Source organism: Oenanthe melanoleuca, chromosome 3 (assembly GCF_029582105.1).
Source record: "Oenanthe melanoleuca isolate GR-GAL-2019-014 chromosome 3, OMel1.0, whole genome shotgun sequence".
Lineage (NCBI taxonomy): Eukaryota > Metazoa > Chordata > Aves > Passeriformes > Muscicapidae > Oenanthe > Oenanthe melanoleuca.
In genome coordinates, this window is record NC_079336.1 from 1788480 (window position 1) to 1803830 (window position 15351).

The 15351-nt window shown below is 44.7% G+C and overlaps 1 protein-coding gene across 4 annotated transcripts in view; it reads right to left on the reverse strand.

Moving 5' to 3' along the window:
- KIF13B (kinesin family member 13B) overlaps positions 1–4993 on the reverse strand; it is a 120870-nt gene extending 115877 nt beyond the window's left edge. For 3 of the 4 annotated variants that reach the window (XM_056486903.1, XM_056486901.1, XM_056486902.1), the window contains exon 1: positions 4829–4935. In XM_056486903.1, coding sequence (XP_056342878.1) covers positions 4829–4883 — 55 coding nt within the window. In that variant the 5' untranslated portion in view covers positions 4884–4935. Of the gene's footprint in view, positions 1–4828 lie in introns of all 4 variants that reach the window. The other variant, XM_056486900.1, reaches the window with a different exon arrangement.
- Positions 4994–15351: the final 10358 nt, after the last annotated feature.

Sequence of the window (15351 nt, forward strand, 5' to 3'; positions counted from 1 at the left end):
CAAGAGTGACTTTTCTCTTTGCCCTTTGCTACGTAGGAGCCAACACAAATAAAGGCAAAACTAACTGAGGAGATGAGTGAATGTGAAAATAACTTCCATCTCAATGACAATGCTGAGGGCTTATATGGAAAAAAAGTGTGTAAAAGCACTTTTAGGGAATTGATTGGAAGACACAGTGATAAATTGTGACAAAAACAGTGATTTCACTTGTACTTTATGTCCACCAACATGAAGGCACCTTTCAAGCTTCTCTTGTTCTATGAACTGCTCAAATGTAAGTCATGAAATATTCAGCTTGCAGCAATTAAAGATCATTAAATATGTACAAGTGCATCTGGAAGGGGATGCTATCAAAGCTTGCCCACGAGGGGAAAGTCAACTCAAACTCATGGGCTTATGGAACAGGCAAGGTGCCCTCTCATGTTAATTCCACATTGTCCAAATGCTAAAAAAAAATAAATGTGTTCTATCCTCTGCAAGGAAAGAGTTTCCTTTAGTGAAGGCAGTTCATGTACCTGGACATGGACCTTGCTGACAGCCAGAAACACCCCTGGGCTCCTGGGACTGAGTAAATCAATAGTTTGGGGATTCTGGTGAGCTCCAAGGAATTCCAACACTCTGGAATTAACAAAACTGAAATGCAAGTTTGCACCAAAAGCCAAGGCTGAGCTATTCCAGGTGTATCTATCTTCTGAAACCTGAGCAGCAGCAAGGGAACCTCCCCCTGCACTTGGAGCTGGGAAGGTGCAATTAGCACTAAAATTCCTTTGTGGTGTCCACCTTGCATGTCTGGGAGTCTCTGGCTGTAGCAGATTAGGAGCTCTTAAAATACAATTGCCTCACAAGATAAAACATTAACTCTGCATCCTTTACACATTTGGCACCTTATCTCAAGGTTAATCCTGCTTGTAGCCCAAACACTATTTTACAGCTTATCAACTATCACCAGGAAATATTCCAAACTCCAGGGACTGCATGAGAAGGATAATGGTGAAGAAAAGCCCTGTGGTTTGCACATTGCCATCAGGATACAGCAGGTGCCATTTCACACCCTCTAACACTGTAATTAATCTTATAAACCTGCTTGCACAAACTCCAATTTCTAGATGAATTGTCTCTGTTGTAATTTCCATGGGAAAACAAACAAACAAGAGCACAGGAACAATCCCCACCTCCTCACCTCAAACCCCAAAACCATTTCAAGGAGCTGGAAATGAAACCTCCTGCAAGAAGAGTAGGAGGACATAAAATTACCACCTGACACAGTGATCAGAAGCTTGTACAGATACAGAAACAAATTCTTTCCTCACAAGGAAACAGAACCTTTAGCATCAAAGCATGAGAAGATCCCTGTTTGAACACTGATATATCTGGATAAATAGACATATCAACATAACAGATACCTGAATGTGGATTTACAGGCAATCCAGATGTTTCAACTGGAGCTGCAGCTCTTACATTACAATCCTAGAATAGTTTAATCTGGCAGCATTGCCAGAATACAGGCAGCTGCTTTCCTGCCTTTCTTGTTCAAAAAGCATTAACCCAAGTGAGATGTAGCACTTGGGACTGGCTTAAGTGTCACTGGCCATATCCTTGAGCATAAATCATGTTCTTTCAAAACAGAAAAGCTTTTATCAGCATTAATTAACACAACACTGAACTGATTCAAAAGCACAAGGATGTACATCACCTGAAAACAAAGCATTCAGTGAGAAAAATCTTAATTAAAAAGCTTTCAGCTATCATTTGCTTTGCCTCATAGTATGGCTTGAGATTTGCATTTACCTGAAATATGATGAGTATCTGCTAAGAGAAGTCAAACTCGACATTCATAAAAGGAAATCCACTGCAACTCTTAAATAAAACAGCAAAAGAACTTCCTGATTGTTATCAAACCCCCGTTTGAATAACACAGTGCACTAGGAAATACTTCAGTGAATTACAGAGCCAAGAAAGTAAAAGACCAAGAGCCTTATCTAACAAAGCAGTACTGAATTATTTAATTCATACAAGCCTGTTAATCGAGATCCCAGTTTGCAAAGTAGAAGGGATGAAAAAAAGATGCCTCAGTTGCCACCCAGGAGAGCCTCCAGCTTCAGACATGGCACTGCAGACGTGTGGACACAGCATTTTATAAAAATAAAGCTTCCACCCAGGCTTGGTAGGATTCAGGTCTAATTTGATACAAAATAAAGCAGCCTGGATGCAAAAACAACTCCAAACCCAAGTACAATTAGAAATTATTTCCATCACTATAAACTGAGTTTATGGATCACCACTCTGCACGAGAATGAAGCAGGACCCACAATCCAAACACCTTGAAATGTGAGTGCTATAAATAACCAATTATTTGATACACAAATCCCTTCCACATGCAGGCAAGGAACCCATTAGACTTTTATGGGCTGTAAAAACTCCTAACAGTTAAGCACAGCACTTTTATTAACCTAATAAACCCTGGCCTTAAGAAATTCATAACTCAAACACCAAAGACAACCACCACGACCACAAGTAAACACCAAGAATATTTCAAAGCTTAATTTTCCACAGTCTCAGCCATCTGACAGGTTTGCAGTGTTAAGCCCTTTGGTGCAGAGAGAAGGAAAGAACATTACTCGTGATCCTGAAGAAAACAAATACTTGCTTCAGGTCCAAAGCCCCAGAACTCCATACAAATACTGCTCAGAACAAAATGAAAGAGCTTCCAGAAAAGCTTAAAAAAAAAAAAAAAAAAAAAAAAAAAAAGGCAAGGCCACAGAAGACTTATAAATGGATGACTCTACAGAAAATCAGTTGCACAAATGTTTATATTTAACATTAAATAGGTAAGAAAAATTGTAGCTTTGATATCACTGTTGATTTTTATAAATTCAAGGTGCATCAGAAATGCCATAGGGAGTTTACTTGTTTAGACCTGACCAAGACATCTGGACTTTGACAAATAATCTGCTAGGAAAAAAAACAAAAACACTTTGAAGACATTTTGTTTGAGAGAGGAAAAGACACAGACCTTCTAGGCTGGACTTAAATGGATTTAGGCATCACTCACAAATAACAGGATTTTTAATAGCAGCAAACTGCCAAGAGTGGGGGAGTCAGACCCCCCTTCTCTCTGATGAGCATCAAGGACTAAAATTCAAATGTCTCTCACTCCTGGATGAGCCTCCTGACAGGAGTCATCCTCTCCATAACTATTTTAAGTTTATACAGAATAAAAGACAGAAATTGGACTTGTGGGTCCCTTCCAACTCAGGATATTCTGTGAAAGAGATGCAATCTAGATTTTCTCTAAGATTCCTTTAGTTCCTCACAGATCCTGGCTGGAAAGGGACATGTGGACAAACTCAGGGCTGAGCAGATGTAGGATTTATGTAGGAGAGAGGTGCATTAGTGACCCCAGGAGATTCCAAACCTCACTGATCAAGGCCCTGTGCAACTCCTCTCATCTGATGTGCTCCAGAGGTCAATAATTCCAACAATCCCAACCTGAGCTATTGTCTAATCCCAGGGGAGAGGAACACCAAGCAGTCAGGAGACGTCTGGGGCACAGCCAAGGAAATGAGCTATGTCAGGAAAGGGACATGAGCAAGAGGAAAGCCCAAATCTGTCACCCACAGCAGGCACCACCTTTCAGCTCCTCTCCCAGCACCTCCATCTCCTCCAACCAATTCTCTAAGGATGGATGCTCCTCAGTTTTGAGAGCTGGCACCTGAAGTTTAATAAAATGCAGCTTTTGGTGACAATATCTTGAATTTCCCTAAACCACCAGGCTGTAAAGACATCAACTCTATCTCTTGTTCTGGCAGTGGGACTCAGGAGCTCTTGTGAACTGACATTATACAGGTGTAGAATCACTGTATTCAATATTTTAACCCGTTTTCTTTTTTAAAGAAAGCCATTGAAAACATATTATATGTCAGATCATGTAGACAATAAAAGGCTTCCCCTCTCCCTCCTTTTTTTGCTTCAACTACTAAACTGACTTCACTTCACTGGATTCCCTTTCCCTATAAAGAATTATTGGCATGCTCCTGTGAGAATGTGGGATTAAAAAAAAAAAAAAAAAAAAAAAAAGCAAAGAAAAAAAAAGCACCCTACACTTTCTTGGATTTCTGCCTTCTTCACCTTCCCATTCCTTGGCTGATGCTGCCTTTTCATACTCGTTTCCTCATCATCCAGAGCAAGTTTTTCTAATTAAGACAAGTAATAAACATTTAAACAGCTGCCCAGACCACGGTCTGATTAACATAACCCTTAGGCAAGTTTCGTTGAGGGGAGAAAAAAAAAACCAAAAAGCCAACAACAACCCAAAAACAACAACACGAAAAAAAATTTCTTGTCAATTCTCGATTCCTCTTCTGTATTTTCTCGCTTGTTTTTTTGTCGCTGTCATCTGGTGAACAGCGAGGGCTGGAGAGCAGCGGGGTGAATTGGCACAGGGCAGAAGGCAGGAAAAAGAAGAATTTTCCCCCAAAACCACAAAGCAGGAAGGAGGAAGAGCTCTGCCAGCAGGAAGCGGCTGTAAAGCAGGTGCAGGAGGTGTGGAGAGGGCTCTTCCCCGGGGGAACAGGCAAAATAAAGCCATAAACCGGCTTTAGGAAAAATGAGATCTGGGGAGAGCGGGGCGAGAGAGCGCGGCCGCGGCCACACAGCCGCCCGTGCCTGCCCGGGGTGTGTTTATTCCTCAGAAAGAATTCACCACGCACGGACACGCAGCGATTCTCCCGCACGGGGACACACCTGTCCCCACGGACACCTGTCCCCAAGGAGCGCGCCGCCCCGCGGGGCAGGGGAGGGGGTGCTGAGGGAGAAGGGGGAGTCTCACCTCGCCGGTTCATGGGGCGGACACGCACCGCCACCTTCACTTTGGAGTCCCCCATCCTGCCGCTCCAGGCTCCCTCGTCCCTGCCCGGCTTCCGTCTGCCGAGGGAGAGCCGGAGCGGGGAGGAGCGCTGCCGAGGGAGGCGCCGCGCCGGGCCAATGCCGGTCGGACTACAACTCCCAGCGTGCAGCGCGCAGCGCCACGCCCCTCAGGTCCCGGCGGGCCGCCGCGGTGCGCGCTGGGAGATGTAGTCCTTCCCGCTGTCCTAAAGCTGGTAACAAAACAAGCTGGGTGAATTACGGAATTAATTAGTGTAGAAAAGACCTCCGAGGTCATCGAGTCTGCCTTCTCACCCGGTCAGTGTCATGTCCAGGTGTTCCAGGACACCTCCAGGGATGGCGACTCCAAACCTCCCTCCAACGTTTAAGCACAGAATCACAGAATTGATCAATTTAAAGGTGACTACAGCGGGTCCAACCCCTCTCAGGCAGGGTCATCCCAGAACACATGGCACAGGATTGCATCCAGACAGTCCTGGGGTATCTCCAGTGAGGGAAACTCCTCACACTTTCTGCACAGAAAAGTTCTTCCTCATGTTCAGGTGGAACTTCCTGGGCATCAGTTTTTCTGTGAAGAATTTCTTCCTCATGACCAACCTGGCACAGCCTGAGGCGGTTTCCTCTCATCCTGTCCCTGTTCCCTGGGAGAGATCCTGACTCCCCTGGCTGTCTCCTCCTGTCAGAGAATTCCAGAGAGGGAAAAGTTCCCCCTGAGGCTCCTTTTCTCCAGCTGAGCCCCTTCCCAGCTCCCTCAGCCATTCCTGGTGTTCCAGCCCTTTTCCAGCTCCCTCAGTCTCTCCTGGTGTTCCAGCCCCTTCCCAGCTCCCTCAGCCATTCCTGATGCTCCAGCCCTTCCCAGCTCCCTCAGCCATTCCTGGTGCTCCAGCCCTTCCCAGCTCCCTCAGCTTCTCCTGGTGTTCCAGCCCTTCCCAGCTCCCTCAGCCATTCCTGATGTTTCCAGCCGCTTCCCAGCTCCCTCAGCCTCTCCTGGTGTTCCAGCCCTTCCCAGCTCCCTCAGCCTCTCCTGGTGCTCCAGCCCTTCCCCAGCTCCCTCAGCCTCTCCTGGTGCTCCAGCCCTTCCCCAGCTCCCTCAGCCATTCCTGGTGTTTCCAGTCCCTTCCCAGCTCCCTCATTCTCTCCTGGTGCTCCAGCCCTTCCCCAGCTCCCTCAGCCATTCCTGGTGTTCCAGCCCCTTCCCAGCTCCCTCAGCCATTCCTTGTGTTCCAGTCCCTTCCCAGCTCCCTCATTCTCTCCTGGTGCTCCAGCCCTTCCCCAGCTCCCTCAGCCATTCCTGGTGTTCCAGCCCCTTCCCAGCTCCCTCAGCCATTCCTGGTGTTCCAGCCCCTTCCCAGCTCTGTTCCCTTCCCTGCACACACTCCATCTCCTCAGTGTCCATACTGAAATGAGGGACCCAGGCACTGTATGCTCAGATGTGGAGTCCAGAATAGAGGGATTCATGAGCCAAAAAGGCATTTGTAGAGTGGAGGGAGCTGAGGGTCACCCCAGACCCTGCCACTCCACCCCTGGGTGGCTGCAAGGGAAGCTCATCACATCTCAGTAAGGGGTAATTTCATGTTGAGCCAACCACAGCATCACCACTGGACCTCACACACCTCCCCTTGGGATTTACTCAGTGATCCATGGGGTTTCTGTCCAACAGGAATCACTTCATAAGTACATCACATTAAATATCACAAACTCACAGAATGGTTTGGGTTGGAAGGGACATTAAAAGCTCATGTTGGTCCAACTCCAACCCCTTCCACTATCCCAGGTTGCTCCAAGCCTCATCTCCAGCCTGGCTTTGGACATTCCAGGGATCCAGGGGCAGCCACAGCTTCTCTGGGCACCCTGTGCCAGGGCCTCCCCACCCTCCCAGGGAACAATTCCTTCCCAAAATCCCACCCAAATCTCCCTTTTTCCAGTTTGAAGCCATTCCCTGTGTCCTGTCCCTCCATCCCTTGTCCCCAGTCCCTCTCCAGCTCTCCTGGAGCCCCTTCAGGCTCTGCAAGGGGCTCTGAGCTCTCCCTGGATCCTTCTCTTCTCCAGGTGAGCACCCCCAGCTCTCCCAGCCTGGCTCCAGCCCTTGGAACATCTCTGGAGCCTCCTCTGGTTCTGCTCCAACAGCTCCACGTGTTTCCTGCCCTGAGGATCCCAGGGAACCATCCTGAGCCATAACCCAAAGCACAGACCATGGCACAGGTCCTGTCTGGGTCTGGTTTCACAGTGCAACCCCTGAAGGGTCCAGCTCAGTAAAAACCTCAGCAGGAATAATCAGACCCAGCCTGAACAATATCACAAAAATTTATCCTCACTGGACCTCTCAACTGCCCAACCCATTGCAAAGACTGAGAATGAAACTATAATGCAAAGATGCAAAAAAAAAAAAAAAACAAAAAACAAAACAAAACAAAAAAAAACCCCCACCAACCTCATTTAAATGGTCATGGTTGAAAACCCTTGCAGCTCCTATTTTAGTTCCAAACAAAGATTCTCTCAATGTTGTTCTGAAAGGGCAGATTTCAGAAAGGACAGAAAAAAGAACCCAAATTCACAGTTGTAATCCTTTGGCTTTCCAACATTGAACGAAGTTGTGACAGAAATAAATAAACAACACATTTCCAAGTGGGTTCATGATAAGATTTTGGCAGGTGGCACTTTTTGCCCAGAAGAACTGCACTCAATATTTATCATTTCATGCCTGTCTGACCTTAAGAATATCTTGTCAAAGCAGAGAGAAAACGAATATTAAGTTGGCATTTGAGTCATACTGGGATTAATGTCCATGTTTCTAAGAGCATCCCAAGTGAGCCTGAGGGCTGGGAATATGTCTTGAAGCTACAAAAAAAAAAAAAAAAAAAAAAAAAAAAAAAAAAAAAAAAAAAAATTAAATAACAGGTCAGAGCAAGCAGAGTTGTGAAAGCCTGAAGCAAAAACTGAGTTTTTATCTGCAGCAGGGGAAAGCATCGTCTCTGCAGCTCCCTGGGAGAGGGGACATCCCACTCTGAGCCTGCACAGTTGGTCCTTGCACTTGTGAACTTGAGGATCCAATTACAGGATGGAACCCAGCTTTGAACTTCTCGTGGTATTTTCCAGCTGGGAGCCTCGACCAAACCGCACCAAGGTTTTCTGAAACCGAGATAAATTTAATCCCCACTGGCCAGCTGAGCAGAGGGTGCGTGGTTTTTTTACCTCGGGCTGAGGCACCTGAAATTTGATTTAGAGAAATGGGATGGAGCCCTTGGCCAGATGTGAGCACTGCTGGGGATGGCAGGTGTCACCCAAAGCCACCTGCCTCTGCTCTCCTGTTTCACTTATCACTGCTTTAGGTGAAATTAAACAGCAAATCTGTTGTTTTATTTGTTCCAAAGAGGTGCTGGTGTGTTTTAAGTGCAGTCACACTTGCAAGCTTTGCTCCAGTTTTCTACTCGGGATGAAGAATTCGTTTTAAAATCTGAAAAATCACTCTTTTATCCTTCCTTCACTCTTAATAGCCAAGGAGAAACCAGATTTACACATAACCATTGCAGCTTTCCGCAGAGTTCTCCCAAGACAGAGACATCCTCAGAGTCCAGAGACTCATCTCAATTTCGATGCTGTCGATCTGCGCTTTGGGAAGATGCTCGGGAGCAATAAATCCCCAAGGCTCTCTGCAAAGCCTCTGGACTTTCTCCTTTTGCTCCCTGCTCTGAATTACAGCTCCTTGCACTGGCACAAGCGCTGCCTCGGTGTAATTACCCCACTGTGAATTCCTCGACAAGCCCTTTCCCTGGCTCAGGGCTGCACAATCTGTGGGAAGCATCTCCCTGGAGGGGCACAGCTTGGAGGGAGGATATTGTTTCCATTCACAGCCCTGGAACATGCTAATTATGCTGGGAGGAAAAAGGGGGGGTGGCAGCTTTCACTTGGGAGGGACAAGCCGGGCAAATAGTTTGTGAAACGCCAACTTAACCCCATCTTGTAGGGAATTGTCTCCAGCTCTTTTCCCCCTTCCTAGTTACTGTAATGAGGGCCTGACTTCCCAGATTAGCTCTGGCTATTTAAATGCTAATTTAATTAACAAAACATCATCGGGGGGGGGAGGCACTGCTTGTCCCTCCCATTCATTTATCGAGTTTCTCAATGCGACACTGTTTTCATCAGGTTGAGGAGCCACAGTTATTGCTGTGCCCACCTGGTTGTGGACCAGAAAAAACAGATTCTTCATCTCATTTTATTATTATTATTTTTTTAACAAATAAATTTTATCACTTTTGTTTAGAAATCCGTGGTTACATGCCCAGGGTGAGCGTTATTACCAACTTGGCCAGGGAAGAATTTTTTGCTTTTATCTTGATGAAGATCCAAATGTTTCAGCTCCTCAGATAATCTAGAAAGAATTTTATCTCCGGGAAACATGACAGTCCTTTGGCTGTCCGTTCATCCAAACCACAAAAAGCAACAAATCAACTTGAAATCCACTTTTCCATTTGTTCGGCTGAGCTCTCCTCGGAAAGAGGCATCAATTATGGATTTGCTGCAGACCTACTTTGTGCCCATAAATCATTCAGGTGTTGGAAAACCAAACCAGGGGATCTTAGCAAGGTTTAGTCAAACTTTGAAGCGCTCCCCACTTTTGCAAAAAGCTCAGCAGCTCTGGGACATCCAGCAGCTTTTTAGCACCTGCAGTGATCAAATCCTCAGCTGGTGAAGCATTTAAAAAAATAAAACCTGTTGCTATTGTATATTTTTTTCATAGATTTTTGTTGGGTCCAGTCCCTGAGGTAATAAGTTTTTATCTGATTTTGTCTTCTGGTTTATCTTCCTTTCCAGCCTGAAGGTATGAATGTATAAATGAAGTAGAAATTTGGAAGCAGGGGCAAAAACAGAGGATAAGTTTGTTATGAATTTATTATTTATTATAATTAAATTATTAATTCTACTTTGAGAAAGATAGTGCCAAGGAAAACCAATATTAAGAAAAGATAAAAACACAACAAAAAACAACCGGGATAAAACAGCAAATCAATTTTTCCAAATCAGTTGTGTCAAAATTCTGCCTGTTATGAAAATTTATTTATTTATTTCCAGAGGAATTGCTGGAATTTCTCACTCATCAGGTTGTGCAAATGTGCAAATTCAGGAGATTCACTTCAATTTTTGCAAAGCACTTTCTGTGCTTTATTATTTTAATAGGAACTTTGTAAATGTGAAGAATTGATTGTTTCCCAGACCATTCATAACTCTGAATGACACTGGTGCTGAGATGGATTTTTAAAGGTGTTTGTGTGTGACCTCACTGTGAACAGAATCCCCAGAAAAATAAATGAAACCTTGACGTTTTCCTGCAGCAAAATATAACAGAGTAAAGCCCCAAACAAACTTTTTATAGACATCTCCCACTTTTAAAAAGTCATTCCAAAGTTCAAAGTCCTGCCCATAAATTTTATGGCATTATAGGACATGATGCTTATTCTTAAATCACCCAGAGGGAACCCAGGCTCTGATATTTCCATAAATCCCATCCATGTCCTGTTTATGGAAGGAAAACTCCTTATAGCTGTGCTTTAATACTGGGATTTCAACACAAATTTTACCTCTGGCAGCAACACAGGGAAAGGTAATATCAGCAATTTATGTGCTGGTAGAATGAGGCCCCTAATGAGGATTTTCTCCTCTTGTTGACTAAAAATTTTTATTACCCTTATCAGCTGCTCAGTTTGCTGATCCAGCCTGTGCCAAAGCAACTGGTTTTACTTGTCAAGTTGCATTTTATTGGAGTGGTTGTTTCCTCAGATAAAGATTCCACATTGGATTTCATCTGTATGAAAATAAAATAGATTTTTTTTTGTCATTGGAGGAAATGGAGAATCTCTAGAGAGCTCAAAAAATACAAAATTTAGCAGGAGAGCAGGTTTGGCTGTTGCAAGACCAGTTTGTTATCCCAGAAAAGCAAAACCCCCCCAGCACAAAGCAATCACTGATACTCTGAAGAATGCATATTTAGGGAGTTGGGTAATGTTTGCACCTTTATCTCCTCCTAATTCTGAGGTACAGGATGGGTGAGACCTGAACTGCCTTGACTTCAAAGGCTGGAATGTGTCACAGCTTCATCTGCTGAATCATGTTCTTGCTGCAGAGGAGACACCTGCAAAAACCACATTTTTGGGATTTTTCACCCATCCCCACTTGCTCTTCTCATCACTTTTCCTCAGACACCCCATCTAAATCCAGACCTAAAATTTCCAGCTGCATTTACAACAATAATAATAATGAAAAATAATTAAATGCTTTTTGCAAATAGCACTGCAGGCCTAAATATCAGCTCCAGATCTCCCCAGATTTAATGAGCTGGTGATTCGATGTCAAAACCTGTGAAATTGTGATAAGTGGGGGTGATGCTGTCACCAGTGGGAGGATTTATTGATGACATTGGATTTTATCAGCCACAGAAAATTCCTTTCTGACTCCAGAGGCAAGAGTGACATCCGGTGGCTGTGGAGGAAAATAAAACCTGCTCTGGCTGCAATGTCCTCTTGTTCTCTCTTAAGTTTAGTCCTTTTTTTTCCTGCTGATTTTAAAGGAAGAGCTGGCACAGGGATGTTCTTCATCCATCACCTGCTGGCACAGATTTCCTGGGATCTGGAATCTCTGGGACCAGCTCCTTTGGGAATAAACTGGGAGAGCAAAGGGATGCTGGCACCCCTCCCCTGGCATCCTAAATTTGGAAAGAGGATTTTTCTCTGATTCTGCCACAGTCCTTCCCAAGTTTTATCCAGGCTTGTGGCCACTGGGACATGAGGTTGGATTTATTTTAACCATGTTTCATCTGAAATAACAAGATTAGCTCAGTTATCAGAGAGAGGTTGATACCTGGGAGCTTTTTTTTTGCTTTGTGCCTGCTAGATGCTGTTTATTGTGCACTAAAAATTGTGGGACAAAAGGAATGAAGCAGCATTTTTCTACTACTACTGTGGATGTAACCTGAATACCTTCACTAAGTGGTTATTTAAGTGCACTGTGAATGGTTAAATGCCACAAAGAGAGTGCTAAAAAAGAGATAAATTGGTAATCTTTAGTGAAAAATGGGATTTATTTGGACTTTCACTTGGAATTACTAAACATGAAAATGGAAAGGTCCAGGTAATTACATCACTCACTGAGCTGTGGCTTTAATAAATGTCAAGTGTTGGCAGAGCCCTGCTCAGAGGTGGTGTCACAGGCTCCCCTGGAAAAGTGCCCATGGAACAAACCAATGGTTTGGCTCCTAAATCCCAGTTCCTGTGACGTTTCTGGGTGGGAGATCTGTGATATTCCATGTTCCCTGAGGCACTCATCCATATCTCAGTGTGCAAAGAGAGGCACTCAGTTTGAGGGCTGAGCATTCCCAGTTTGGTTTACTGGGAAGGTAAAACCCAGCTCTGAGATTTGGATCTTGATGCTGCCTCTGCTTCCAGTTCTCTGCTTCCCTGGTGCTGCTGGATTTAGGAGCTGGGTGATGCTGTTCCTTATTGAAAATGTGGAGCAGGGGAGGGTTTTTTGGAGAGAGAGATCTTGGTGCTCTGGTCCCTCGCTCATTTTGGCTGCAAAATTAAGAAAATGCAGAAATCTTGTCTCTCAAAATGTGGGAACATCTGAGTGCAAAGAATGAAATTCTCTCTTGAATGCAGTAGAAAGGAGCATCATTTTTGTGCCACTAACTTTTTTGTGTCTTCAGAATAGAAGAACTATGTGATTATGAACATCACCTGCCCACAAGTGCCACATCCACATGGCCTTAACCCCCTCAGGGATGGGGACTCCACCACTGCCCTGGGCAGCTGTCCAGGAAGAAATTGTTCCCAATTTTGAATCTAAACCTCCCCTGGCACAGCCTGAGGCAGTTCCCTCTCCTCCTGTCCCTGTTCCCTGGAGCAGAGCCTGATCCCCCTGTCCCCTCCTGTCACAAGGTCCCCCTGGGCCTCCTTTTCTCCAGGCTGAGCCCCTTTCCCAGCCCCCTCAGCCTCTCCTGGTGCTCCAGCCCCTTCCCAGCTCTGTTCCCTTCTCTTGTCATAGCCAAACATCCAAATCTCCTTCTTCCATTGTCAAACAGCTTCGACATAGCTCTCAACATTCAGCAAATATTGGATCAACAAATTGCATCTGGGGAAAGTGGCTCCAGAATGGAAATGTCCCCCAGGTCCTTCTGTGCCATGCTGCCCTTTGGCTTTTCCTTCTTTTCCATTCCCTTCTCCACCTCCATCTCCCCTTTCCCTTCATGAAGCATTGGCACTGGTGAAGATGTAGCAAAATGGGAGTTTTCAGAATGTTAAGCTCAGAAATTCACAGCCTCAAGGCCATGCAGAAATCCTTGCTCAGCCTCATCCCAGAACCTCAGCTCTGTGAGTTTCTCTGTTTCTTCCTCTCCCCTGTGAAGTGAAAATAGCAAAAAGCCAAATAAAAGCATCAAAATATGAAGGAGCAGGAGGACTCAGCTGAGCTAACAAATCCAAGGGCTGATCCAGATGTTGTGTTGGGTACTCCCATGGAAATTAGAGCTCAGGGCTTTGCCAACCTTCACTGCCTCCAATGATCCCAGGAACCTCATGTAGCATTAAAGATTTCACTGGATATGTGCTCCAAGTGCTAAGTCACTGCTAATCTGGGGTCAAATCGTGAATTACCAGCAAGGAAAAAAAAAAAAAAAAAAAAAAAGGGAGAAGTCTTTCATTTCCAGTTTTGCACATCCCTTTCTTGGCCAGTTTTTGACACCTGTGCTGTGTAGGAAGGGGTAATCCCTTATTCTTCCAACCCATAACTCCTCTCAGTTCACAGATGATGCCTTGGGGCAGTGCCTGGGTTAAAATAGGCACCTACAAGTGGAATAGTCACATGAATTAATTAAAGAAATCACCCTGCAGAAGGAGAACTCTGACTCACAGCACAACCAGAAATACTGGAGTGGTGGATTTGAGACTGGCCAGGGTATGGCCAGATTTATCCCAAATCAGAATTTGGGATAATTTCAGAGCAAAGAAAGACCAGTGAAGTCTCTGACCCCTCTGCTCTATAGAAATAATGAGTTTACACACTGATTCTTTCCCTAAATCTTCAATTCTTTCCATAACCAGACCTTCCAGTGCTTTAACTCCAGTTTGAGTCAGTTTTGGTTTTAATCCCAGTCTTCAGATAATTCTGTCTTCATGTTCTAAACTGTATTTCAAATAGATGAGATTGTTTGCTTCCCACTCCAGATTTTCTACAGATTTGCTCTGAAACTTGCTGAAGGCTCAGGAAGGAACAGAAAGGCACCTTTCTGTCCTACTTCAGCTCCTAAAAATAGAGGATCCCATCACAGAATGGGTTGTAAAGCACTGGAACAGGTGGAGTCACCTTCCCTGGGAGTGTTCCAAAAATGTGTGGCTGTGGCACCTGGGGATGTGGTTTAAGGGTGGCCTTGATTATTGATATTTTTCAGCACTGAAGATTCTCTGGTTCCATGACATCAATCATCTCCCCTGTCTTTGCAGTGGGAAAGAGAAGGAAAAAAAGAACCTGGAGGACAATTTAGCTTTTCTAGAATAAATATCAAAGATACAAAGGGATAAATCCCTTTTTGCTGGTGCTGGTCTCACTCTGGGGGACAGGGAGGCTTACAGGGTCTAATTTATAGTTTGGTAAAGAGAAATGACTCCCACTCTCAGCAATCTTTTCCATGTTTTACGTTGCAGATCTGCACAGATCCTGTTGCTGTATTTCCAGTCATCCCAGGAATCACTGGAGCTGCTTTTCTCCAGCCTGCACCAGGATGGGTATCAGAAAAACTCTGGGAACAGGTTGTTCCAGCTGCTCAGTGCCCTGCCTGGTGGATTTTACAGGAATCTGGAGCTTCAGAAACTCATCCTGACCCTCCTTTATGGCTTCCCACTGCCAGAGGCAGGGATGGATGGGATTTTGGGAAGGAATTGTTCCCTGTGAGGGTGGGCAGGCCCTGGCACAGAGAAGCTGTGGCTGCCCCTGGATCCCTGGAAATGTCCAAGGCCAGGCTGGATGGGCTTGGATCAATCTGGGATAGTGGAAAGTGTTGGGGTTGCATGGGATGAACTTTAGTGTCCCTTCTGTTGGAACCCTGGAAACTGAGAATTTGAGATTTTCTGTGCTGACAGGCACTGACCCCCAGGAAAACACTGCTTTTAACTTGAGGCTATGGAGAATTCCAAAATTAAATAATAGAACTGGGATTATGGATGTGTAGTTTGAATAGAAGTGTGTAATATCACATGGTGAAAAACTTAGAATTTAAGGTTTTAGAATATATTAATATATAGAAAGCAAGATGGAGATTTTAGGGTAGAGGTTTCCTTCTTCTTCACCTTCTTCACAGGTCTAAGTGGCACTTTTGTAATTGGATAGAAAAATCTGCATTGTGGGCCATGGGTGGTTGGTTATTGAGTTAAAAGTAAAAATAATTTAGGTGTCTGCTCCTAATTGGACAGTTAGGCCTTAAAA